The sequence below is a fragment of the Syzygium oleosum genome, unplaced genomic scaffold (genome assembly GCF_021117445.2).
Source record: "Syzygium oleosum isolate NSW1041296 unplaced genomic scaffold, Sole_v2.1 Sole_v2.18, whole genome shotgun sequence".
Taxonomy (NCBI): Eukaryota; Viridiplantae; Streptophyta; class Magnoliopsida; order Myrtales; family Myrtaceae; genus Syzygium; species Syzygium oleosum.
In genome coordinates, this window is record NW_026607502.1 from 2,447,415 (window position 1) to 2,473,380 (window position 25,966).

General features: G+C 41.5%; 2 protein-coding genes across 5 annotated transcripts; both read right to left on the minus strand.

The window, feature by feature from the left end:
• On the minus strand, window positions 1-8,843 carry LOC115682120 (uncharacterized protein YNL011C). 4 transcript variants are annotated; one of them, XM_056319697.1, is made up of 14 exons: window positions 8,364-8,838; window positions 8,149-8,265; window positions 7,469-7,601; window positions 6,922-7,018; window positions 6,494-6,537; window positions 5,542-5,698; window positions 4,198-4,269; window positions 4,006-4,089; window positions 3,175-3,276; window positions 2,708-2,755; window positions 2,145-2,270; window positions 1,076-1,168; window positions 338-526; window positions 1-214 (listed from the first exon to the last, which is right to left on the minus strand). In XM_056319697.1, the coding sequence occupies exons 1-13, from the start codon at window positions 8,557-8,559 to the stop codon at window positions 434-436; spliced, it is 1,362 nt and encodes a 453-aa protein (XP_056175672.1). In that variant the 5' UTR covers window positions 8,560-8,838; the 3' UTR covers window positions 1-214; window positions 338-433. The 4 variants fall into 4 exon arrangements, with proteins under 4 accessions (XP_056175672.1, XP_056175671.1, XP_056175674.1 ...); XM_056319696.1 differs by having other exon boundaries at window positions 1-249; XM_056319698.1 differs by lacking the exon at window positions 1-214 and adding an exon at window positions 665-870 and having other exon boundaries at window positions 480-526; window positions 8,364-8,843.
• A 6,139-nt stretch (window positions 8,844-14,982) lies between these two features.
• Window positions 14,983-18,542, minus strand: LOC115682039 (U-box domain-containing protein 7). The gene is made up of 2 exons (XM_030606168.2): window positions 17,949-18,542; window positions 14,983-16,016 (listed from the first exon to the last, which is right to left on the minus strand). The coding sequence occupies exons 1-2, from the start codon at window positions 18,434-18,436 to the stop codon at window positions 15,158-15,160; spliced, it is 1,347 nt and encodes a 448-aa protein (XP_030462028.1). The 5' UTR covers window positions 18,437-18,542; the 3' UTR covers window positions 14,983-15,157.
• Between the last annotated feature and the right edge of the window lie 7,424 nt (window positions 18,543-25,966).

Here is a 25,966-nt window from a genome sequence, read left to right on the forward strand (position 1 = left end):
TGGGTGAAGCCCTTGTTCTTTTTTTTTTCACTGAAGAGCAAAAAGATAAATGTCTATGAAAAACAAATTAGCCACTATTCGAGATAATACAGCACAAGCAAAAGAATACATAAATTCTCATCTCCGTCTGCAATCTCGTCTGGTGATATTTCTGAAATTGTGACTACCTGATGTTCTGGTCACATATTTCCCTTTATCATCCAAGTATTGACATCTGAGTTCAAACCAACAAACAAGGGAAGCAGCCGCCTGCGGATACACAGTTTTTCAGCTTGGAAAGCATCGATAAATAACACAGAAAAAACATTCAAAATTCCACTTGAATTAGTTCTCCTACCTCATAAAGCGGACCCGTCTCATACTTGGCAATGAAAAGGAGTAAACACTATAAAGATGATGAACTTGAGCTAACCCCTTGCCGCGATCCTGCTCATTATCCACCCATCAAATTGGCAAGAGCCTGAATCAATGATTTCGGGTCATAGACAACACCAACCTTTGGATCATGTATGGAATCAACAACTACCTGCAAAGATTATACAACATATGAACAAGAAGTCCGATAGAGTTAGGAGCAATACAAAGCCTATTAGATCCCTGCTCGGGTCTTTGGTTATACTGGCTGTCCTCAACACGAGAAACACAAATGAGAAGAGGACATCACATGGGGCTTCGAGGACGGTCTAACAGTGGATGAGGCATGGATCATGAGACTCATGAAGAAGGTGCTTTGACATAGTATCCCATGCAAGATGGTAAAGTTGGGGGCAAAAGAAGGCAGTCAGATGGTTCTGCCATATCTCTTTCAAATTTGGATCAGTAGCTTTATGAAACCAAATCACCAGTATCCCACCAATATATACTGAATCACTGTATAGTCAACAAAGGTCGATAAAGCAAATATTAGACGAATGAAATGGTCAAATTTGCTAGAAATTCCAGGCGTGTCATATTAAGATAACCGATCTACCAGACAGAAAGTATGACCAAATATAGGTTCAATTGAGTGTTTTTGTTTGATGAACAAATTAAAATGCTAAACATGGAAAAAGACTTGACAGACCCACATACGTACCACTTTTAAAATACCATGAGCAGCCAAGTTTTCAATGTCCACTGGAATTGCACCGTCTTTTGGCACGAAAAGTGTATTAATGTACTGACTCGGCTGCAAGATATGACAAGTTGAAAAACAGTTTAATTACTCCCTGCATCATCATTGTAATCTAGCTCTCCATCCACATGATTTTAATCTTATCCCATGGGGTAAATACTTGAAAAGGATACCTATAGTGTGGCCATGATAGATTTTACAAAATAAATGTGTGACTCATATAAAATATCCTCAGAAAAGCACACTAACTTATACTTCAGCTAGAATAATCGCACTTATCTATTACGATTCGAAATTGATAGTAGCAAGAACTATTTTAAGCAGCTTTGGATGAACAACATCAGAGGACAGCATCATACAGAGACACTAATGCCATGTTTGGGAAGGTGGAGAAAGTAGAGGGGATGAAATTGTAGGTGGAAAGTGGAGAACAAATTGAAAAATTTGTCAGAGTAAAAGAGAGGAAAATTTTAAAATTTTAAAATTTCCTTTCCTGTTTTTCTTTCCCCACCCTTTCCAAACAAAGCCTAAGACAAACGATTTCAGTATTGTTTAAAAAAAAGCAGGAGGCTTCCAGCTCCTTGAACCATGTGTCGTATCTAGTGGTTAGAAGCCAAGTAAAGTGGTCTATTGCAAGTTAAGATCAGTCCTGATTGATAAGAGGAGAGAAACAGTAAAGACAATGAAATCACGTTTGGCCAAATGAACAGATTAAGAAATATACACTGAAGGTGCATTCCTTAATATCAATATGAAATGATGTAATGGTCTGTCTGTGCAGCAAGAGCATCGGATAGACAAAGTGCAAAAACACTGACAATTCAATTTCAGTACAAAAACTAGATAAAGCAAGCTGGGGAGGATTATTGTTATCTTTAAATTCAAAATGTGGAAGTACCTCCAGAAAAAATTAAATATGCTATCTGTTTCTGCACATTGCATTAAGATGGCAGAGTTGTATGATCACATCCACAGTTGTTATGGTACCCTAGATACAGAATTTAAGATGTAATTGGATCATGCAACTTACAAGATTTTCAAGAGAATTATTGGAATTCCCGTAAGTCCGATTTAGGGCATCCGTAATGGCAGTTACAAAGCATGAAGCAGAAAAGCCACTTGTCTCTCGATCATAGGAACCATTCATTAGTAGCACCTAGATCCAGATAATAAACAATCTGCTAAGAAGAAGCGGAAAAGGTATTTTCCAGACATGTGAATGTAAATGAGTGTCTTAACAACAAAAGAAATGATAGATGTGCTTGGAATATTCATTAAATCTGGTATATCAAATATGCTGAAAAATTTCCATCAGTGAATCTGACAACTTGTCTCGGGCACCCTGTTTCACTGGACGATCAAGCACCTCCAACTGTATTGTCACGTTGCTTAATAAGAAATCATTCACCATAGTAATAATGACATCTAATTTAGGACAAATAGCTTATCGTGGTAATTTGCTAAATTAAACTAAAGAATTAAACAAGCATACCAGTATCTAATGCTACAAGTCAACAGCTGAGCTTCTGCTGCACTTGTAACCTTATTCCTCTTTTTCACAAAGATCACTAAGTTAAACTGACAGAAAGATACCTTGGGACATGTCCGGGAAGAAATAATCTCTCCAATCCCTAATAGTACCTGGAAAAGAAAGAGTGGTCTAATTTCAACCAAAAAATAGAAATAAAAACTGTGTTTCTAAACATTGAATGTCTGCTAGGACATTGTAGGAAAATTATTGCTACTAAGTAGACGCATGAGCTGCAAAAGGTTAACTATAGCCAAAAGCTCACTAATTAAAAGTATATCCATCATGCAGGATTAAAAGATGCAAAAGCTGTGGGGTCATACATTTCCAAGAAAATAAAAAGGTCCTAATAGATCGACACTCACGCAGCAACTAAAACTTAGTCCAGGAAGGAAACAACATTGATATCCAGTAAAGAGACAAAATCTCCAATGTATTAAATATAGTTGAGTCGAGATTATTATGGATTAACTAGTTCACAAAACCAGAACATGACGAGCGTTCATTAGATACAAAGCCACACTATTCTTACCAGTGAAGGACAAATTGATGTGAAAAGAGATCCCATGGCATAAACAATGCAATCAACAGATCTCAGCTGGTCCAGAACAGCTGGATTTGCCGAGGGGTAAACCTATCATCACTAAATCATTGTAAGTTCCAGATGAAATAATGAAATGGGTATAAAAAACTCACTTAAAATTCATTCTGTTAAAGCATAAAAGGAATGTTGAACTAGGATTCCTTTCGCAGGTAAAGAGAAAAAAAAATATTTTTACAAACATAAGGTGTTTCTCATGCAGGAAGACCAAAAAACTAGCCAGAAAAAGCTGTGCTTGATCTAGGAGCACAAAACTGTAAAAGTAAGAGAAATGTTATTATCATGCATATCCTCCAGCAACCTAAATTGAAGCAAGCAGTACACTAAAATTATTGTACTGGGCCAGATAAATGTGAAAAGGACGAAGAAAGCATTTATTACATAAGAAAGAGCTCGTATTGCTATAACCATGCATTAAAAATTATTCATGTTAATTACATTTCTCTTGATTGCCTTGCTCCACCTTTTCCTTACTTCAAGAGGATTTCAAGAGAGAAAATACAAAAGACGCTGATAAAATAATGGCAAGTATAAACTATTCAGATGGTTTCGATCACATTTCCATTACCAAATTTGGAGAGGAAGGAAGAAACTTAATAATAAGCACTCGAGATGATGAAGCTTCACGACCAAAGTAAAAACATCTAGTTTTGAAGACCAATTCAAGAATGACAACACAAGTATTCTTTACGGGTAAAAACCAATCAAAGCGTCATTTATCTCATGTCATGTGAAACAACAAATAATGTTGCTTGTGCTTACCTCATGCAAAGAATTTGTGCCTTCTCTTGACAAGTAAAATACTCGTTTTATTCTTGAAGGAAGTGCAAGAGACGAAGAGCATTCCTATGCACAAGCAAAAAGCAGCATAATCCATTTACTGGTTGTTATGTGAAACTAGCAGAAATAAATGATTGAATGAGAATATTTCCACAGTTACACTTTTATACATACCTTCTTGACAGGTTCCATTGTCCCTGTGGTTGGATGAGAAATTTCATTCTGACCGCGAATGACAGTACCATCCTACATGCAACATGAAAAGTAATCAATGTATAACATGGTACCGTCTGGCACAATAATCAAACTTTGCTTCCTTTAAGGATGGGATGATCCTCACTATCAGTTGGTGAAAGTAAACCTTGGGAATAGAAGAATTATATGCACAAACTTGACTTCTAAAATAAAACAAAGAAATATTCATGCTAACCATCCACATGTTTACTTGAAATATGGGCACAACTACAAAGCAAATGTAGTTTTTAGTCCATCCCCTTGTTCTCAAAACTTCTGGCTTCTTTATGGGAAGGTCTCTAGCAACAGAATTCATCATTGCGTGATCAATTAAGTGATTAACTTATTGTGTCACTAAAATCAAAGAAAAAGGAATGTTATTAAATAAGTATATTGAGAAGATAAGTTATAATTTTAATGAGCCAGCCTGTGTGTCCATTTTTTTTTCAGAGAAGCTTATGTGTCCTTGATATGAATGAAAAGAATGTATTTCGAGGTGGGCTGGTGGTCATGTTTAAATGAAGACATTTGGATGCTTTATCGAGAAGATGTCATGGAGAGTGAAATTTCTTTTTTTTTTTTGGTCATGGGAGAGTCAAGTCGAAAGCAGCGAAAAAAAGACGTAAAAAGACATGATAGAAGACAACAAGAAAAGATAAGGAGCACTTAGAGTTTGCATAAGGTTTGATAGTTCATACAGAGTCGGGCCAATGGCATGAAAGGAATTATTTAACTGCTCCAGTTTATGGGATGAGCCTTGGGTTGTTGTTGCACAAATATCACCATGATGTGAGAAGAAAGAAGAAGAAATCAAGCTTTGTCCCTGGAAAATTGTTCTTTTCTTAAGAAGAAGATGAAGAAGAAATTGTTCTTTTCTTCGCAATTGTAGAGCAAACATCAATGACAATTTTCGACAGAGCCAGTGAAAGATGGTACAATCTCAAACTAGAGTGCGCTATCCAACTAGGATATGACGCCAACAAACAAATGTCAGGGAAAATATCAACTCTATTTCTTTCCGGAAATTAAGCATCCGCATACCAGAAGAAGGTCCAAACGTAAGATCTGGCAACAAGTCATGTGTCAAGTCTAGAGTCAAAAATGGGAAACAAGAAATTAATGCCAATGTATCTCAAAGCAAATATCTTATAATAGACAATAACTTATACAGACCAATAGACAGCATTAATTTGGACATGTAATCATGTCAAAAGGTAATTAAGAGTAAAGAAACCATTTTCAAACAAAGGTCAACAACATCAGTTGTGAGATAGAAACTGATACCAATAATTCACATCCCAGGGTGAGCCTGTCATTGGTAGAAATCACTGGAAGAACTAAGCTTTCTGATGGAATCTCTGAGACTCGTGAAAACAAGAAAATTGCAGCATCTAAAGACTGAAAAAATATGCGAGCTCCTGCAAAGAAAAAATTCCCAATGCTGCAGGAATTAAAGAGTCAGTAAATCTAGAAGATCATGGATTATTGATATTGATGAATAGGTATGCCAAAGTTTCCTTTGTTCAACCAAATAAAAAAAGAAAGCCAAACTTTCATGTACCAGAAAAACATTTATGCAAAGTAACAACATGGAAAAGCAGATTTGATGTGTTTGCAATAGGTGTTAGTTTCAGACAACTACAAAAGTAATGCAATGGTTTTATAGTTACCACATCAGATCAATCTCATATCATGTCGAGTAAGAAACCTATCCTCCAGCAGTGAAGACAAACAACTCGAGAGGTACTAATAGGACAACCTTAAAACTGCTCTCACAACTTCAAACACAGTGAAGACTGATCTTAGAAGTTCAGGAAAGGGTTAATTCAACGACATGGGTAAATCTAAGCAGTGGCTCCAATATTTCTCCCAAACGCTCATTTTTCCTATGGCATTATCTCAAGTGATACTCTTTCAGTCAGATTTTCTATATAACTGCTAATAATAATTCGTCACAAAAGCTTTCCCCGATAAAACTGCTATCCGCAAGTATTTCAGTCTTTCAAGCACGAAAACCCCTTGAAATGTAAGTTCATTATTCACCTCACAATGCATCACACAAAAAAGAAAGTTTCCGCATGATCTTGCCTAGATACCTACTGTTGGCATAGACATCTGTAAAATTTATCAGCAACAATGTCTAGAAAGTACTCATCAAAGATATGGTCTACTGTAGTATCCTCAAAAAAAGTCAAACGGCAATCACAATAGACAGTGGGACAATATCAACAGTTACCTGCCATTGCTAAAACAAAATGATTCATTAGGACGCCGAAGGATCTGTATTAACAAAACATGTACCACTTTTGAGCCATACATCCGCTGAAGAAGATCAAAAGGCACTTAAAATTCAAGAAAACAAATGCACTGACAGGTATATAGAGAAACGGTAGCAGTCAGAAGAATCACAAAGATATAGGTGGCACAGTGCAGCATTATACAACAATGACAACATCCACGATATAATGGCAGTCTATAATCAGAGTTGAGTTTGTTGACATATATTAGACGAAACAATTCGCATAGCTATTATAAGAACATATTGATTAAATGAATAACTTATACAGACTAAAAGTTCAGAATTTGAGTGGAAGGTGTCCAATAATTGACAGAACCAAGAGGCAAGGGTTGACGCATAGTCACAACTACTCCGAATAAACATACCTCATTCTGAAAGTAAACTAGAAAAGCTCTAATCGTTTCCCGATAAGGTCTTGAAACACCATCCCACAAAGAATGATCTCCTTCGACAACATCATACCTGCCAAATTCCCGATCCATAAATCTCACTAGCACCCCCAAGATAGTAAGACCTAACAAGATCTGAAGATTCATTTAAGCAGTCTATACTACACAATGAAATACTTAATAGACAATTGAAAAAAAAAAAACACAGCTTTCATATGCATAACTGTGCAAACTGCAATCTTTCAGCAGCTTATATGATGAGCCTAATGACCAGGATCCACAGCACAGTGAAGCAAAGCTTGGATACTATTGGCAATTAGAAACAACCATTTATGACGTTTTACATGCCTATCTACCTGAGGCAGCAGGTGGAAAACTGTGTTGGTTAACTTCAGCAGCCAAAACTATTCAATTGGATAGTTAAAGCTTTGGCCAGAGAAAGGGCTTAATCAGTCATCAAAATGCAAAAATATTCACAACCAAGCACACTAAACACGAAGCACCACTGAGACAAGTGCACTACCATTCTGACTTGGCTCGCTTTGGATCAAGTGGCAACCGATGACCCAGTAATCTTCGGACAGAAAGTGCCTCCGAAGTACTCTGATCTGACAATCTCAGACACCTTGACCTTATGTCTCCCACAGCCGGCCCACCTACATTGATTTTCACATAAACTCTCATTCCATAAATTTACCAACAAAATTTCTGTTACTGTAAGCTGTAATGTTAAAAGCAATTAGAACAAGTCCCAACATTGGAAAGATGATAGAAAGATGAAGTCTTTATAAGTGGGTGCACAATAAAGAGTATCCCTTTAGTGTGTGGACTCAGTAATAGGCCTAAGAGCCTTAAATGGACATATCCCATTATTCATCTTGACTAGGCACTTCGGCTAGAGTTTTGAACAGGTGTTTTACAAATTCGTATAATGAAGAGTCATGACTGTCGTTTGCCTGACTACAATTAACTTCAGCAATCATCGGTGCCTGTTCAGAGTGACTTTCCATCGTATCTTGGGGGCAATAGCCTCATAGCCGACACCAATTGTGTCGTTCTGCCTTCTCACTTTCTCAATTTCCTCTCTCCCCGAGAGACACCCATCTAATCCCCACAACCCAGAACAGATTGAACAGCAGCAACCCGCAGGCTCACACTACCAAACCGAAACGACGGCAAAATTCATTCGAGAAGCGGAGTTACCCAGAACGCGAACGATCTCGGCCGTACTGCCCCCATCGTCGGAAACAGGGAGAACGTGAGCGACCCGAGTCGTCAGCCTCTTGAGCTCCTCGACCACGCCGTTGAACGCAGTGCCACCTGCAACAGCGACAACAACAAAAGACATAAAGCCCGAATCGAGCAGCAGCACCCACGACAACGGGCGGACCGCTGAACGCCAGGAGAGGAAGCGAGACCTGAGAACACGAGCAGGGAAGGCCGGGTGGGGCGGGGCTCGGGGGCAGGAGTGGAATGCTGCGAGCGTGGGGATGCCATGGACACCCAGAGAGATCTCGAGGACGAAGGAGGAGGAGGAGGAGGAGCGAAGTGGGTGGTGGGCCAATGGAGGAGCTTGTTGTTACAGAGCGAGGGACCCAAGCAGCAGTCCGCCATCCTTGTGGAGCTGCGACGCACCACCACCACCACCACAACCACCACCGGAAAAAAAAAAGTCGAAAAATTTCTTCGAGTCGAAATGGATTGCCCGTGAAAAACGTGAGCTTCCTTTTCGGGCGAAAGAGAGCCTCCTGCTGACTCGTGATCCGACGCTGGAATCCTGACCGTCCACGTCGGTGCCGGCGGTGCCCGCGTGGCGTCCTTCCTGGCGGACTGGCGTGGAGGCTGTTCTCGGGCCCGCTCAGAGGTGGCCACCGGAGAAGTCGGTATTGTATGCGTTCGGAACATTTGAGCCCGCTTCATCTTAACTATCGGATCATGCGGATCTCACATGAAGTTTATATTGAAACGAAGTGAGCTCACATGCACCGAATTTCATATGCATATATTTGACAAGCCCGTCACCTTCAACCCGTGCTATTCTTATATGCGTTCGGAACATTTGAGCCCGCTTCATCTCAACTATCGGATCATGCGGATCTCATATGAAGTTTATACTGAAATGAAGTGAGCTCACATGCACCGAATTTCGTATGCATATATTTGATAAGCCCGTCACCTTCAACCCGTGTTATTCTTAGGTTGGATAGGCCAGTTCGAGATTTCTTGGGCAAATTTACAAAAAAAATTAAAAACGAAAAATAGAAGCCACTCTGTTGGAGTTGGCAAATACTTCGGGGACCCTTGTTTCTCACACCGGGTACGCCCACGTGAGCTTAGGGAAACTGAAGTGTTGTCCGACGACATGTGACCCATGCGTGCGGAATGCGGGGTTCGAGGGCGCCCCCAGGCACGGGTGCCCGGCTGCCGATCCCGGTCCACGGGCGGGGTTCAGGCGCGCGCCCCGACGGGGTTCCATTGGCCAGGTCGTGCACGGCATTTCCAGCTCGCCGGTGGTGGGCGGGGCTCCGGGGCGGCGCCCCTGTTCTCAACGGGTTTGGGGTGGCCCGTATAGTGCGAGATTAAGAGATTTCATATAGGTTTAGGTTTTGGGCCCGTTTGGGGCCTATATATATTTTGCTCGTTTTTCTTATCATTATAACGTGTTGAGTGGCTGTAAACCGAAAACATAGTGAAATCTCTTTGCAGGACGTAGCCCTAATCAAAGGGTGAACCTGGGTAAATTCGTGCATCGTCTATTTTCTCTGTTTTCTGCGTGATCGTTCTGTTTCGGTTCTCGATACGTCCCTTCAATTGGTATCAGAGCCGGAGTTGTTCGAGGAATTAGGGTTTATTCGAGATGTCAGGAGGATCACGAATTGAGATAGAAAAATTCGACGGAACGCGGTTTGATCTGTGGAAGATGAAGATGGAGGATCTTCTCTGTGATCGAGATCTTTGGTCGGCAATCGAAACGGAAAGGCCTGTTGCTGCGCAACCTGGTGTCGTGATAGGCAAGGAAGCGGTGAAGGAAACGGATTCAACTTCCAAACCGGCAGATCCAAAGGAGATTGAAGACTGGAATCGGATTGATCGGAGAGCAAAGGGTTTGATTCGGCTTTGTCTCGCAGACTCGATTCGACAAACGTGATGGGGAACCTACGGCCGGGGACCTATGGCGAAACCGGAGTTGTATCAAAGTAAGTCGTTGGTTAATAAAGTTGTTTTTGAGGAAAAAGGCTGTATAATCTTCGGATGCATGAGGGCGACTCGTTTTACGCACATCTCGTATAACTTTAACACATTGATTAGTCAACTCGTATCAATCGGTGTTAAGTTCCGGGATGATGATAAGGCAATAACACTGCTCCGTTCCTTCGCCGGATTCATGGGATAACCTGATTGTGGTGATCGGTGGTGGGGATAAGGAATTATCGTATGAAAGTGTGTGTTCTGCTTTGTTATCGGAGGAGACACGAAGAAAGGGATCGGGAAATTCCGGTAAAGAGGCATTGGCGGCTAAGGGAAGGCCAGCAGAGAAGACTCTGAATCCGAGAGGATCCGGATCCAAATCTCGTGGGCGATCGAAGAGTAGGGAGAGGAGGGTACAGTCTTGGAAATGTCAAGAGTGGGGCCATGTGAAGCGGGACGTAAAAACAAGCCGCTTTTTAAGAAAGAAGCTGAATCATCCTCGGGTAAAAAGGAGGTCGATGCGGGAGATATGTATTTGGCTGCTGCGTGTATGGCGCAGTCAGACAAGGATATATGGTTGATCGATACCGGTGCTTCATATCACATGACGCCTCATAGACACTGGTTTTGTGAATATGAGCAATATAATGGTGGGGATGTCATGCTCGGAGATGATACTGCAGTTCAAATTGTCGGGCGTGGCAGGGTGAAGCTGAGGATGAGTAATGGCACGGTGAAGACTATTCCAGACGTGATGCACATACCCTTGATGAGTAGAAATTTGTTATCAGTCGGTACGATGGCTGATTCGGGGGTTATTTTTAGCTGTGATAAGGATTCGTGCAAGATGACTCGAGGTTCTATTGTGATTGCACGAGGAGTCCGTTACGGGACATTATACAAGCTGCTCGGGGAAACAGTGACTGTTGGTAGCGGGTTCGTTTCTGAAGAGGCCAAGGAAGATGGACATGATACGTCCATGTTGTGGCATCAGAGGTTAGGGCATATCGGTGAAAAGGGACTGTCTACCTTAGCGTCAAGTCAGATGGTAGAAGGAATTCCAAAATGCTCTATGGGTTTCGGGTTCTGTGAACACTGTCTCCATGGAAAACAGAACCGAGTTAGCTTCCAACACACTGGTACAAGAGCAACTGAGGTTCTCGAGCTGATTCACAGCGATGTCTTTGGACCTACTCCGACTCCATCTATTGGAGGATCTAGGTACTATGTATCATTCATAGATGATTTTTCGAGATATAGTTGGATTTATTTTATTAAAAGTAAATCAGATGTATTCGAGAAATTTCGAGAATTTAAGGTTTTGGTTGAAAACCAATTGGGCAGGAAAATCAAGGTCCTTCGTACAGATAACGGAGGTGAATTCTGTTCGGATAAGTTCGAGCAATTTTGTGTGGATAATGGTATTGCAAGGCAGAAGACGACTCCATATACGCCTCAACAGAATGGGGTAGCCGAAAGATTAAATCGGTCACTCATAGAAAAGGCAAGATGCATCTCGAGTTAGGCGGTGTTTGGGGGACGAATTTTGGGCGTAAGGCGTAGCCACGGCCCGGTTATTTGAAGAACCTGGTCACCGACCTCATCGGTGAAGGATCGTACACCATATGAGGCAGTGTTTGGGAAGAAGCCGAATCTGTCCCATGTTCGGGTGTTCGGGTGTGACGCATATGTTCATGTACCCAAGGAGAAGCGGGGCAAGCTTGACAACAAGTCTGAGAAGAACATATTTGTCGGATACAAGGAAGGGGTCAAGGGCTATAAGCTGTGGAATCCAGAATCAAAGACCATTGTATACAGCAAGGATTTTGTCTTTCGTGAATCACAACCCCAGGTTGGCACACAGAAAGGTGATGAGCCCAAGAAAGTGGTAGTGCTCGAAGAAAGTCCTAAAACTGAAACTGTGGAGATGGTTCCACAAGGCACGCTAGTAGAGTCTGATTCTGAATCGGAGCAAGGGGACTCGGTTAATGAAGTCGAGGATGCAGATTCAGATGAAGACCTGGATACAGATAGCATGCCGGCTCTCAGGAGATCGACGCGGGAAAGAAAGGTACCACTTCGATACTCACTTAGTGCTTTAAGTACGTTTCATGCTTTGAGCATTACCGGAGATGATCCTAGTTCTGTAAAAGAGGCGAGATCTATGGATGATGCGAATCAGTGGGAGCTCGCAATGATAGATGAGATGCAGTCGCTTGATAAAAATGAAACATGGAGCTTGTGTAAATTGCCTAAGGATAGAAAGGCAATTGGGTGTAAATGGGTGTTCAAGCGAAAGCTGAAACCGGATGGGACTGTAGAGAAGTACAAGGCTAGGCTTGTAGCCAAGGGGTACTCTCAGATTGAGGGAGTTGACTATGACGAGATTTTCTCTCCCGTGGCGAAGTTGACCTCGATACGGTTTGTTCTGTCTATAGCAGCTGCATATGATCTTGAGGTAGAACAGATGGATGTAAAGACGGCATTCCTTCATGGGAACTTGGAGGAGGAGATATATATGAGGCAACCAGAAGGCTTTGAAGTAAGAGGAAAGGAGAATTTGGTGTGCAAATTGAAAAAGTCTTTATATGGGCTGAAGCAGTCACCAAGGATGTGGTACCAGAAGTTTGACACGTACATGCTCCAGCTTAATTTTGTGCGTTCAAATTCTGACCATTGCGTTTATGTGAAGAGAACGGGCGATCAGTTTGTCATTCTCACGCTATATGTGGATGATATGTTGTTGATCGGGAATAATGTGAAGATGGTGAATTCTGTGAAGAGTTTGCTGGCCAAAAAGTTTGAAATGAAAGACTTGGGGCCTGCAAATTTTATTTTGGGCATGCAGATTAGGAGGGACCGTGAGAAACGGAAGCTGTGGCTAGGGCAGGAGAAATACATAAAAGAAATATTGAAGAAATTCAATATGATAGACTGCAAGCCTGTTGGTACCCCTATACCTTTAGGGACCAAGCTATCTGCGGAACAATGTCCAAAAACGGATGAAGAAGCTGAAGAGATGGCCCGAATTCCATACGCGAGTGCAGTGGGTAGCTTGATGTATGCTATGGTGTGCACGCGTCCGGATATAGCCCAAGCAGTGGGAGTCTTGAGTCGATACATGTCTAACCCAGGTAGAGAACACTGGAATGCGATCAAAAGAGTTTTCAGGTATCTTCGTGGAACTTTGAATTTTTTTTTATGTTTTGAAGGTACAGGGAATGGAAACATGTTTGATATCGTAGGCCATGTAGATGCTGATTGGGGTGGAGATATTGATAGTAGACGGTCCACTAGCGGATATGTTTTCACATTGTTTGGTGCTGCATTGAGTTGGATGAGCAGGAGGCAAAGCGTGGTAGCGCTTTCTTCTACTGAGGCTGAGTATATGGCTCTTACTCATCTTTGGAAAAGAGGCCGTATGGTTACGGCGGTTGTGCTTGGAGCTCGGTTTTGAGCAAGGTGCCATAGAGGTGAGATGTGATAATCAAGTGGCTATTTATTTAGCTAAGAATCCAGCATTTCACTCACGCACAAAGCACATTGATATACAATATCATTTCATCCGAGAAAAAGTAGAGAAGAAAGAGGTTCGGCTTGTAAAGGTCGACACGGTAGAAAATAGTTCTGACTTCCTTACTAAAGCCGTCACAGGTGCGAAGTTTGAATGGTGCTCTACTGCGATTGGATTGAAGAAGAATGATATTGGAAATGCCCTCATTTGCACGAAGTATCCACCAAGTGGGAGAATGTTGGAGTTGGCGAATACTTCGGGGATCCTTGTTTCTCACACCGGGTACGCCCACGTGAGCTTAGGGAAACTGAAGTGTTGTCCGACGACATGTGACCCATGCGTGCGGAATGCGAGGGTTCGAGGCGGCGCCCGACACGGGTGCCCATTGCCGGTCGGACGGGCGGGGTTCGGGCGCGCCCCACGGGGTTCCGCTAACCGGTTAGCGGACGGCTGCCCCGCTCGCCGGTGAGCGGACGGCTGCCCCGCTCGCCGGTGAGCGGGCGGGGGCTCGGGGGCAGCGCCCCCGAAACCTCAACGGGTTTGGGCTGGCCCGTATAGTGCGAGATTAAGAGATTTCATATAGGTTTAGGTTTTGGGTCCGTTTGGGGTATATATATATTTTGCTCGTTTTTCTTATCATTGTAACATGTTGAGTGGCTGTAAACCGAAAACATAGTGAAATCTCTTTGCAGGACGTAGCCCTAATCAAAGGGTGAACCTGGGTAAATTCGTGCATCGTCTATTTTCTCTGTTTTCTGCGTGATCGTTCTGTTTCGGTTCTCGATACGTCCCTTCACACTCTACATGAATGCACAAATAATAAAATTTCTTTCTCTTCCCTCTTTTTCTCACAAAATGCATCGCGATTAGGTGGGAGTTCGAACCAACTTTCGCGTGTCTCGACTAATCCACCTTCTCAAAGGATCTTATGGGAGCACACTTCCACACATCAGTCTAGTGCATTCAAAATTTTACTCCTGAAATGCCCGTAGCAAGGCTTGAACCCAATACCATAAAGAGGGAGAAGTAAACTTTTTTACCATATGACTCAATAACTTGTCGCTTACAATATTTCCCTTTCATTCTATACATTTATCACTACTTTTCTCTGTTCAAGCATGGGAGAATATAACAAACAAAAGAGTGAGTTTCATAACTTGTAACGAGGACGAGGTCATCATGGAAAAAAAGTTACATCGATACCCCAAGGGTTAGCGGTAAACGCGACCTATGGGCCGCTACCGTATGGTGGTGTATGGCTAGACCCCTCACCAGTTCTTAGTGTTAGTATTCAAACCAACCGTGCTCGAGCATTGAGGCCTACTTTGTCATCAAAACCAATATCAAGAATCAATTCTAAGCAACAAAAACAAAATCATCATGAATTTTGGACATATGACATCCATTTTCGTTATGATATACATCTTTCACTAGGCACTGCACAAGATTCAAGAAATGAAGTCTCCTTTTTCCGTTCTTTTTGGGGCTTCTTTGCTTATTCAAGATCCTTCAATAGGGTAAGCTCTTGGAGCTTGTGCTAATGACCAAGGTTTTAAGCCCTGAAGAACAACTTGGGGCAGCACCGGCTCTCCTTGTGATCATCTCCATGTTCTTGTGAAGACTCTCCTTCACGAGCCTCCGCATCACCTTCTTCCCTTCTTGGGCCTCCCGGTAATGCACCGGCGAGCCCATCGGGACCCTCCCCATCTGCGGCCCCGAATGCGGGCCCATCTTCATCTGTCGCTCGTCTTTAAACCACTGGAGCATTTTCAAGGCCCTCTTCTGGGCCAGCGTGCTCCCTAGCAGGGCCACCTCGAGAAGGACCGGGACGATCCCTGCTTTCGCCATCTTCGATCTTTGAGCTGCGCTCTGGTAAGCCAAGATCATTAGGATGTGGGCCGAGATCTCTTGGCACTTGGGTTGGTCTTCCCATATGAGGACTTCGATCAAGTTATCCGGCACCATCGGGCTATCTTCAAGGGCCTTTTTCCCCAGGGAAGTGACCACGAGGTTCGCCAGCGTGGCCAGGGCCTTCTCCGCCAGGCCCTTCGACGTCGACGGCAGCCTCAAGAGCGATTCCGCCACGCCGTTCGAGGCCAGCTTCGATGCGTTCTCTAGGACCGCGGATAGGTTGTACAGGGCCCCCAGGCACGACTCTTTGGTCTCATGTCTCGAGCCGGACGATTCAAGAGTGGACAGTGTGAAGGGTATCATCTGGGACGACTCCAGAGGAGGCAAGTGGGTGTTCTTTAGGGACGATAGTGACAAGAGCAGTTCTGCGAATTCATGTCTTGTCTGTTCGTCCACCATGTCCTTGTTGCTTGGCAGTGTCAGAAAGATTCCTGCTTCCACCATGAGAGCCTTGTTCCTGAGCAAAAGCCAATTGGGGAGTCAAAATCATGGGATGAGGCTAGTTGCCCAAAACAAAGATCATCACAAAGCGAACCAATCAAACAAAATATAAATTAAAGCAACTAATCCGATGATCAAAAGTGGATCTTATTCAACCACTCAACACGAATCAATAACATCTTTCTGTAAATCGCCTTTCGTATTTCAGGTATTATACTTTCAATTCGGTATATAATACAGTTTTTTCACGTTAGATAGGCCTCGAGATATGTCTCTGGATCTCATCTTTGGAGTCATTACTAAGCTAGTCATGTACACTCGCGACAATGCATTAAAGACAGCTCAGTGAAATGAAACTCAGCCTAGTTCGTCTACAAAACAGAGATGATCTGTTTCCCATCTGAACATCAAGCGGTGGGCCAAACTCGGACAATTAACATAAAAAAACAATGCCTGTAAAGTCAACGAGAATCTCAGGTTAAGATCTATAGACAGGGAGATAGGTCAACACATGGGAATTTTCAAATGGTACAAAGATCATAATTTGCACTGAATCTCAAGAGCAATAGTTTATGGCTTTCTCAGACATCATGTCTCTTATATTTCTTAATCACTATGATACACCTTCTATTGTACCTGCCCTCATCATGGAACCCAGCGCGACATGCCAGTGACGGGTCAACGGATCTCGTGGGCCTTTTCAATCGAAGGGCGACTCCTCAAAAATTAAAATTTGAGATCTATGCTGCTCGAACTTATTTTGCCTAATCTTTTATCAGGCAACCTAAGATTTTCAATGATATTCCCTAAATCAATTGTGAAAATAGGCAATTAGATGATGCGTATATTGGCTCAAAAGTAAAAAATTCGCAGACCCTATCCTGAGAAGACCAACGACCGCCACGTGAAATCAACAACTTAATTCATCCTCGAAAGTCAAAGAGTGACGGTTCTGATGTGGCTCCACTCAAACCCAAATCATTTCAAATGTCTCTTCCTTTTTGTGGGTTGAAATGTCACAAAATTTTCATTTTCCCTAAGTAAAGTAAGCAAATTAAGCAAAATATGGTCACATTATAAGGATTATGTATGTAATTTTTCTTATGCTAGAGCCTAATTAGCAGTTAATTTAAATGGGATCCCAACTAATGATCCTGATTTTCAGTAGGATTAGGAGTTAGTTCAACCAATCTCGGCCCCACCACCTATTCATCCAAAGTGCTAAATTAGACTAAGCAAGTCTATGACCCTCTGAAATTTGTACCTAACAATAGTTGTTAAGTGAGGTGTGAGATCATGCTATGACAGATTTTCTTTCATTAGTGCCCCTAATAAAAAGTAATATCCCTCCATCTGTTTCTCATTATTACTTGTTGACATCTCAAGCCGCACAATGGTGGGAAGAGGCCGTATCGAGTGATTCATAAGTCAATACCCACCGAAAAATGATCGACACATTGTGTAGTTACTCTGAATACTCTTAGTGGAAACTTAATCTACGTAAAACGGGGTTGGGGTATTACGTACTAATCGCCGGAAATTGTACCGGCAGACAAACCCGATCGAGTAATCTCAAATTATAGGAACTTTCGTGTGTTTCTTACACGTGAGCGACTCTATTTACCCAAATCATTAGTAGAACTAACCTATATGATACTCGATCACCTCGCTCATTTATCAATAAATGATTATTACCACAAATTTCCATTACAGCTCTAATGTCACCACTTAAAAAAAAATAAGAAGAGCAACAATTTATAAAGAATTTATTTACAATAAGTAGTACACAAAAAATTTATTGTAAATATCCTATTGATTGTTCGTAGAATTTGGCTTATACCGAATTTCGTTAATACTCGTTTATCTAAATTTTATTGCTCAAGAAAAATGAAAAATTAGTTATGAAAAGGAAAAAAAAAACATGAATATGATAAGAGAAATTGCTTACGTGTGATTTCCGTCAGCAAGCTCGATGAGAGCTCGAACCGCTCCTCGTCGCGCACCATCTCCTTTTACTCCAACCATGGCCACCAGAGCCTGTACGACCCCGAGCTCCGCCATCAGCTTCTTCGCCCTCGCGTCCTCCCTCGCCAACCTCGCGATCTCTGCGGCCGCGGCCCGTCGCTCCTCCGCGCTCCCGAAGTGGACCCTCTTGACCGCTCTCTGCAACGCCACCGGACCGTCTTCCCTCGCCGCGGAGCTCCCTCCGCGATCGACATCGCCGTCGTTGTGGATTCCACGGCGGCTCGCCGAGACGCCGAAGAGGCTGGATTGCTTCGGCGACTTCCCAGCGGTTTTGGTGCGTAGGAGCCGCCTCAGGCGAGCGAATAATCGGAGCTTCATGTTCGACCGAAACCAAGAAGAAGAAGAAGAAGAAAGAGGAGGATCTGGTAGAGTTCTTGGTGTTTGTGGAGGTAAAGAAACAGAGAAAGACATGGAGAGAGAGAGAGAGAGAGATGGAAACTGTTGCTGAGCTTGTAGCTGTATATGAAACTTTCTTCTAGAGAAAGAGAGAGAGACAGAGACAGAGAGAGAGGGAAGCATGGAGCAGGAGAATTGGAGAGCAAAATGAATAAAGAAGAGGGAGCAGAGAGAGCACATGCAGCAGAACAGTGATGCCCCCCTTAACCTCACTGGGCTGTCACCAATCATTCAACACAGCAGAATAATTTTCGGATGCTTCACTTCCATTTGGAGACACAGATGTAATTACAAGGGAAAAAAAATCTTTTTGAATTGATCGTGTTAAATGATTGGCATGTGTGTATTGACAACCCGACTTTCATTTCCATCGTCGGTGCATTCAGCCGTTAACATCAGGATTTTGTTAAAGAAATATCTTACCATACTTATTAACAGCATATTTGATCACGAACATTCTAAATCTCATAATATGAATTAGTGAAAATGGCCGTACATTTACAACTGTATGCCTTTCTATTTAGCTACTAAAACATACATCAATCACGCAGATAGACGTAATCGCCATAATATCGCTGAGTATTACATATGAGAATACATGATGTTTTGTCCTCATGCAATATGGACACCATTTGAACCAAAAAGGGTGACACAAAGACGGTTGTCGTGAGCCCAAGGAAGTGCCTGCAATCTCAGATGGTCCTAATTGGTTAGCACTCCACTATCTTCACCACCATAGGGTGGTACCTAACACGAGCTATCGGTGCAACTTCCTCCTCTCATTTATCTATTCTTGGCCTTTTCTAAATTGGATTATTTCGATTCCGGGCCTACAAAATTCCCAGTAACAGCCAGGTTTTCTTGGCAACATGGCACTTGTGGCTTAAAGAAGTACCCAGAGAAAGTCTTTGGCGGCTTCAACAAGCATTGTTTTGACTTGTGAATCAGTAAGGGAGAGGACCGTGAGGCACATTTAATAAGATCTAAACTCTAGAGCTCATTGGAATGGACCATGGAAGTCAACTTTTCGATGGTTGAAGTAAATGTTCTAGTTGCCCAAGAGGAAAAACAAATAGAAAATTTTGCTTCTGGAAGAGGTCCAATGAAGTAGCACATCTTTCTCATTTCGAACATTGCAAACCTTTAAAAGAAAAACAAACAAAAGTTTCAACGTTGACCCTTGTCCCTGGACCCAAAAGAAAATGTAGATCCTTGTCTTATACCAGGCATTAGGTTTTTTGTGCCAAACTTCTGATAATAACACACCATGGCAGCGTTGGAGTTATCCGTGAGCTGCCGACCTAATTGCTTTCTTAAGAAGTCAATGTCTCGAGCCTCCAGGACAAATATCTGCCTATTCTCCATTCGCTAGATCTATACACGCTTTGCAAAGAAAATATATAAATAAAGGAGAAAAAGAAATTACTTAATCCTTAACCTATTGTACGAATGTCTACTCAGTCTTAAAATTTTCAATTTTGCTAATTTAGTCAAATACTTTTGCACGAAATTCTAATAAAGTATTTCTAGTCAATTTTCGCTGGAAATCGCTGACGTGATGGTCTAGTCATTGCCACCACGTGCCACGTCAGTGATTTTTTATAAAAATTGGCCAGAAGGACTATATAGAAATTTCGTGCAGATGTTTAGAACTAAATTAGCGAAATTGGAAAGTTTAGGACTGCATTGGCATCCATAAAATAGGGTCAAGACTATTTGAACAATTTTTCTGAGAAAAAAAACACAACATCTACTTTTTGAAAGTCATTTAACAGCTAGTAACACTAACAACATTAGAACATAGAAATTGATCTGCACAATGTTGATAATTGGTGTACATGAACTAACATTTCATCATCAATTATCGAGTATGTCTCAAATTTGGGTCAACAGCTCGAGCAAGGATCAAAACCCGAAGTCAAGGATAGGTCTAAAGACGGAGTTTATAAGACATACCCCATCCACGCCTCATGCCCCACGGGAGTCATATTAGTGTGCTCTATCCACATCCCTAGAGGGTATGCAAATTTCCCCACCCCCACATGCCTCACACCACAATAATTTTAAGTTTAAAAATATTTACAAACATGATTTAATGTATGACTAATCTCTAGAATTTTTTTTCTAGACATCTCAAATTTGGCCCTCATTTTCAAGAAATCATTAAGTTTGACCTAGGAATGATAGAGAGTTGAACAATCTTTCGCCATTGATACACATGGCACAAATCACCTTTAGACATAGAAAATGAGTTTTGCTTGTCAAAACTAGTCTTTTGGCATCACATTGCCATCCAAAGCGATAGTCAATTGGGCTGATTATTTTCTGAAAATCTGTTATTGCAATTATGTTTGGAGCGAAAGTAAAAAGTGAAAAGTTTAATGGAAGGAATAACTTTGGGTTATTAAGCATCAAGATGGAGGCATTATAAACAACTCAAGGTGTGGTTGAAGCGTTGGAGGTTAAGGATGAGTCGCCCGAAACAATGAGAGATGCCAAAAAGGACGTGCTAATGAGGAAAGCAAAAAATATAATTTTATTGAATCTATCGGGTGAAGTGTAAATAGAGATGATTGAGAGAAGGATTCCATGGCATTGTGAGCAAAGCTTCATATCCTCAACGTGACAAAGGATTTAAATAATCGCTTACACATGTTGAAGAGGATGTTTCCGTTTCGATGTACTAAAGGTACGTCGATTAGTCTCACCTAGATGAGTTTATTAAACTCATGATGGATTTAAAGAACGTTGGTAAAATTCTTGATGATGAAGAATAGGGCATGATGTTGTTAGCTTCTTTACAAGAGTTGTGGGAGCACTTTACTAATTCACTACTATTAAGGTGTACTACGATTACCTCGAAAGAGGTAAAATCCGTTTTATTCTTTAAAGAGTGGCAGAGAAAGTTGCGAGAAACGTAGAATGTAGCGCAGGGCTATTGAATCAAGGTAGAGACCAACATCGAGGGTCCAGTAGCAGTAGAGATAAAAGCAAGTCAAAGTCACGTCATAAAAAGTCTAAGGAACGCATGAAGTACTTCAAGTGTCACGAGGAGAGGCATATAAGGAGAGATTGTCCGAAGTTGAGGAATAAAGGTTATAAGCAGAATGCCACAAGCAATGCAGCAAACGTTGCTAAGGAGAGGACTAGTAATGCAAAGACTATCTTTTGAGTAACTACTAGTTCATAAGGAGACGAATGAGTGCTAGATTTGAAGAGTTCTTATCATATGACGCCTCATAGGAACTGATTTACTACTTACCAAACTGCAGATGGTGGTAGAGTTCTGACGGGGAATAATATAGCCTACAAGTTTGTGTGGATATGGATAGTTCATATTCGGATGCACGATGGGGTGGTACACACATTGACAGATGTGAGGCATGTATCGGAACTCCAGAAAAATATTATTTCTCTTGGACACTTGATGGCATCAGGTGTAAGTACACCGTTCAAGGTGAAGTGTTGAAGATCTCTCGCGGTGCTATGATAGTGATGAAAGGGAAGAAAGCATGTTATCCCTATCATCTACCGAGAGAGACTGTGACTGCTACAATTTCATCAAGTCAGTCAAACTCTGACTTGACTCAGTTATGGCATGTGCGATTAGAGCACATGAGTGAGGCAGGTATGACGATACCGAGTAAGAGGGGTTATTGAAGGGTCAAAAGACAGGGAAGTTGGACTTGTGTGAGCACTGCATCTTCGGGAAGCAGCACTGAATCAAATATACTACACATTTTCATTCAACCAAGTAACCGGTTGGCTATATTCGTTCAGATGTCTAGGGCCCATCTCTAGTTCCTTCAAAAGAAGGTGCCCGATATATGCTGATATTTATCCACGACTACTTGAGGAAGGTATGGGTATACTTTCTGAAGCACACAAATCTGATGTGTTCCATCGGTTTAAGAAATTTAAGGCATTGATTTAGAATCAGTCAAATAAACAAATCAAGTGCCTGAAAATTAATATGACATGGAGTTATGTGGTAAATATTTTACTGAGTTCTACGAGAGATAAGGGATAGTGAGACACCGCACAATACTCGGGACACCACAGCAAAATGGCAAGTAGAACATAAGAACATAATTTTACTTGAGCGAGCTCGGTGCATGCTTTTACATGTAGGATTAGGCAATGAATTTTGGATCGAAGTAGTGAACATGGCATGTTACTTGGTTAATCAATCTCCATTATCTACTGTAAAGTGAAAGACTCATGAAGAAGTATGGTCGGGGAAAACTGTTGATTACTCTAGATTACAACTATTCGGAAAGAAGTGCATACTTCTGTCTGCCTCATCTTCAAGTCGGTGATATTGAACAACAAGCATAGCCACAGTACACTATAGTTGCAGGCAGACAGAGAAGGGTTAATTAAACCACTGGTACATTATAGTTATATAGATATTGCTTATGCATTGACTATAGGTGACATGGTGGAGACATATGAGCCTCCGTCTTACTCTGAGGCAATAGCTAGTTCTGAGTCGTCGCAATGCCTAAAGGCTGTGAGCAAAGAGATGGAATCATTCCATTGAAATTAGACATGGGAGCCGGTCAAAGTACTCAAGAGCCAAAAGATTGTTGGAAGCTAGTAGGCCTAAAAACAGAAGGAAGGCATTCCTGGTGTCGAGACGGCGAGGTATAAGGCGAGACTTGTTCCGAATGGGTATACATAGTAGGAGGGCATTTACAACAATGATGTGTTTGCTCTTATGGTAAGACAAATTTCTATTCATATATTACTTGCCTTAGTTGCTGCACAATATCTCGAGTTAGAGTAGCTAGATGTAAAATGACAATTCTTCATGGAGAGTTGGAGGAACGGATTTACATGAGGTAGTCAAAGGAATTTGCTATTCCGGGTAAGGAAGACCACATTTGTTTATTGAAGGAATATTTATATGGGCTAAAACAATCTCATAGGCATAAGCATTTTAATGCTTTTATGGCTAATCAGGACTAATTGAAAAGTCAGATGGATAACTATGTTTACTTTAGGAGATTGAATGATGGATGTTTGATTTATCTATTATCATATGTTGATCATATGTTGATAGCAACTAAGAATATGTCTAATATTGATGTGCCGAAGAGGCAGTTGAGTGCTGAAGAGGTTAGAGATTTAGGTGCTGCAAAGAAAATATTGGGTATTGAGATTTTGTATGATAGGACTGCATGAGTTTTACGTCTGTTCCAAAAGACATATATTAAGAAGATTATGGCACGTTTTAATATATAATCAACAAAATCTGTAAGTACACCTTTAGCGAAGCACTTTAAACTTTCTGATAAATTATCACCGCGAACTGAGGAGGAGGAGAAGCATATGTCATGCGTTCCTTATTCTAGTATAATGGGTAGTATTATGTATGAATATAAGCAATGAGCATCATTAGCCGTTACATGAAGCATCTTATTAAAGCTTATTGGGAAACTGTGAAATGGATCCTCATATATTTAAAAGGGACATCAGACATTGGTATAATGTATCTAAGGGACGGTAATGGTAGTGAGACCGTAGTGAGACCATAAGATATGTGGATTCGGATTACGCCGGTGACTTGGATGAGTGCAAATCTTTGGTAGGATATTTATTTATGCTAGCAAGCAGTGCAGTGAATTGGAAGACATCCTTACAAGACCTCGTTGCCTTGTCTTCAACTAATCAGAGTACATGACACTGACTTTTATAGCAAATGAGGCGATATGGCTAAGAGGTTTGCTCTTGGACCTTTGGTTTGATCAGAAAAGTCTTGATATACACTGTGATAACCAAGGTATGATATATTTAGCATATAATCTGGTTTATAACGAGCGAACGAAACATATTGACATTAGATACCACTTCATCCGAGATGTCTTAACACAGGGTAAAGTCATTGTGAAAAAGATCGCTATAGCGGAGAACTCCATAAATATGATGACTAACCTTGTTCTTTTGGCAAAGTTCAAGCAAAGCTTGAGCTCGATTGGCATATGTGGAGAGTAAGTGTCCGTCAGGGCGTTGGAAGAGCAGCATGGATGATAAGTACTATGATTTGCTACAAACATCGACTTAAGTTAAATTATGCCTTAAATTTGAGTCTCTGTGCATTTTCTTTTTGGATTATGATTAATAGCTCTTTTTTTTCCACTGCAGGACAGAATAAGGGCACATTTTATATATATTATATTTATGTGTGGGGCCAAGTCAAAGAAAAACAGGAAAGTGAAGAAAGCAAGGGTTTTGTTTTTTACTTTCTACCCTGCAGTAGCTGCACACAAGGGAGAAGAAAATTGGGTGCGTCCCACTCAAAGTTGGTTTTGTTGACTCCATTAAAAGGGCACACAAAAAAAGAAATTTTTTTGTTTTTTGCTGACACAAATCGAGCAGCCGCCAGTAGGTTCCTTCAGCGAAAGAAGCTGTCGCACAGTGCAGACGCACACTGAGCCGCACTAAGGTGTGCCACGAACAAGGAGCATTATATCCTATTAAGTTATTTATTTATAAATACTTTGAATTTAGATGTAATTTAGGAATGAAAAATGCTCGAACGTGTGAGCAATTGTAACTTTAATTCTCTTATTATTAGTAAATTATTTACTGTTGACTCTCTCATGGATGTAGGTATTGACACGTAAATCTTTGGTGTCCTTTATCGTCCCTCGTTTATTTTTTTGGTAATTTCACATTAACTTAAATTATAAGATCCCGTCATTCTCCATGTTAATATTACAATATCTTCTCTCTAAGGTTTCGGGAGGAAAACAATTGAAAGATCGAGTGAAACACTAAGTGAGGATCGATTGGATGTAATCCATGACTTGGGTAGGGAAGGGCACGGGGTGAAGGTGGGATGACGATCCCCATTGGCTAAAAACTTGCCCCGCCATTACCATGCATCCCATGCGGGGTGTGGCGAGGGCGAGAGTGGTCTCCTTGACGTGATAGGGCCTCTCCGGCCACCGCCCTATATTTTAAGGAAAAAAAGTTGGCATTTTTAATAGTACTATAATGTGTGATATATCTAAAAATAAAGGAACTCATGGGTGGGTGCTTTGAAAAGGATGAACTCATGGGTAGAATCAAACAAGCTTAAACTTCACAATAGTCAATGCGGGACAAAGTGAAGATGCAATGCGGGACAAAGTGAACAGTTGCCCCACATTGATTATATAGAGGAACTTTGAAGCTTGTATCTCCCATAAAGGCAAGGCTCGTAAGGAGAAGAGGCTGTCCTTATAGTTTTTTCATGTCTTTATATTGTGAAAATAATTTTTGAAAGAATACAAATAGGGCGGATTTCAGGGGTAGGGTAGGGCTAAGACAGTCCTCGCCTCGCCTCTTGCTCCACCCCGTGCCCCGCCTAATGCCCCATGGGCTTTTTTGCAGGTACGATTTGGCCAGCGCCCTACGGACACGGATTCCTCACGTCTCATGCTCATGTCTAGATTTGGGTACGAGAGTTTTTTATTCGAGCTTGTAATCTCCAATTTTCCATTAGTAAATTCATCGTTGCCACTCTCCCCATAAATATAGATTTCATTTTCGAACCAA

Coding starts and splice junctions, on each gene's coding strand:
- LOC115682120 (XM_056319697.1), bottom strand. CDS start 8,559: ATGGCGGACTGCTGCTTGGGTCCCTCGCTCTGTAACAACAAGCTCCTC. Junction 7,019..7,468: donor AAGCGAGCCAAGTCAGAATG/GTAGTGCACTTG, acceptor GGAATTTGGCAG/GTATGATGTTGTCGAAGGAG. Junction 3,277..4,005: donor GCACAAATTCTTTGCATGAG/GTAAGCACAAGC, acceptor TAGTGATGATAG/GTTTACCCCTCGGCAAATCC.
- LOC115682039 (XM_030606168.2), bottom strand. CDS start 18,436: ATGTCTTTCTCTGTTTCTTTACCTCCACAAACACCAAGAACTCTACCA. Junction 16,017..17,948: donor CTTGCTGACGGAAATCACAC/GTAAGCAATTTC, acceptor GCTTTTGCTCAG/GAACAAGGCTCTCATGGTGG.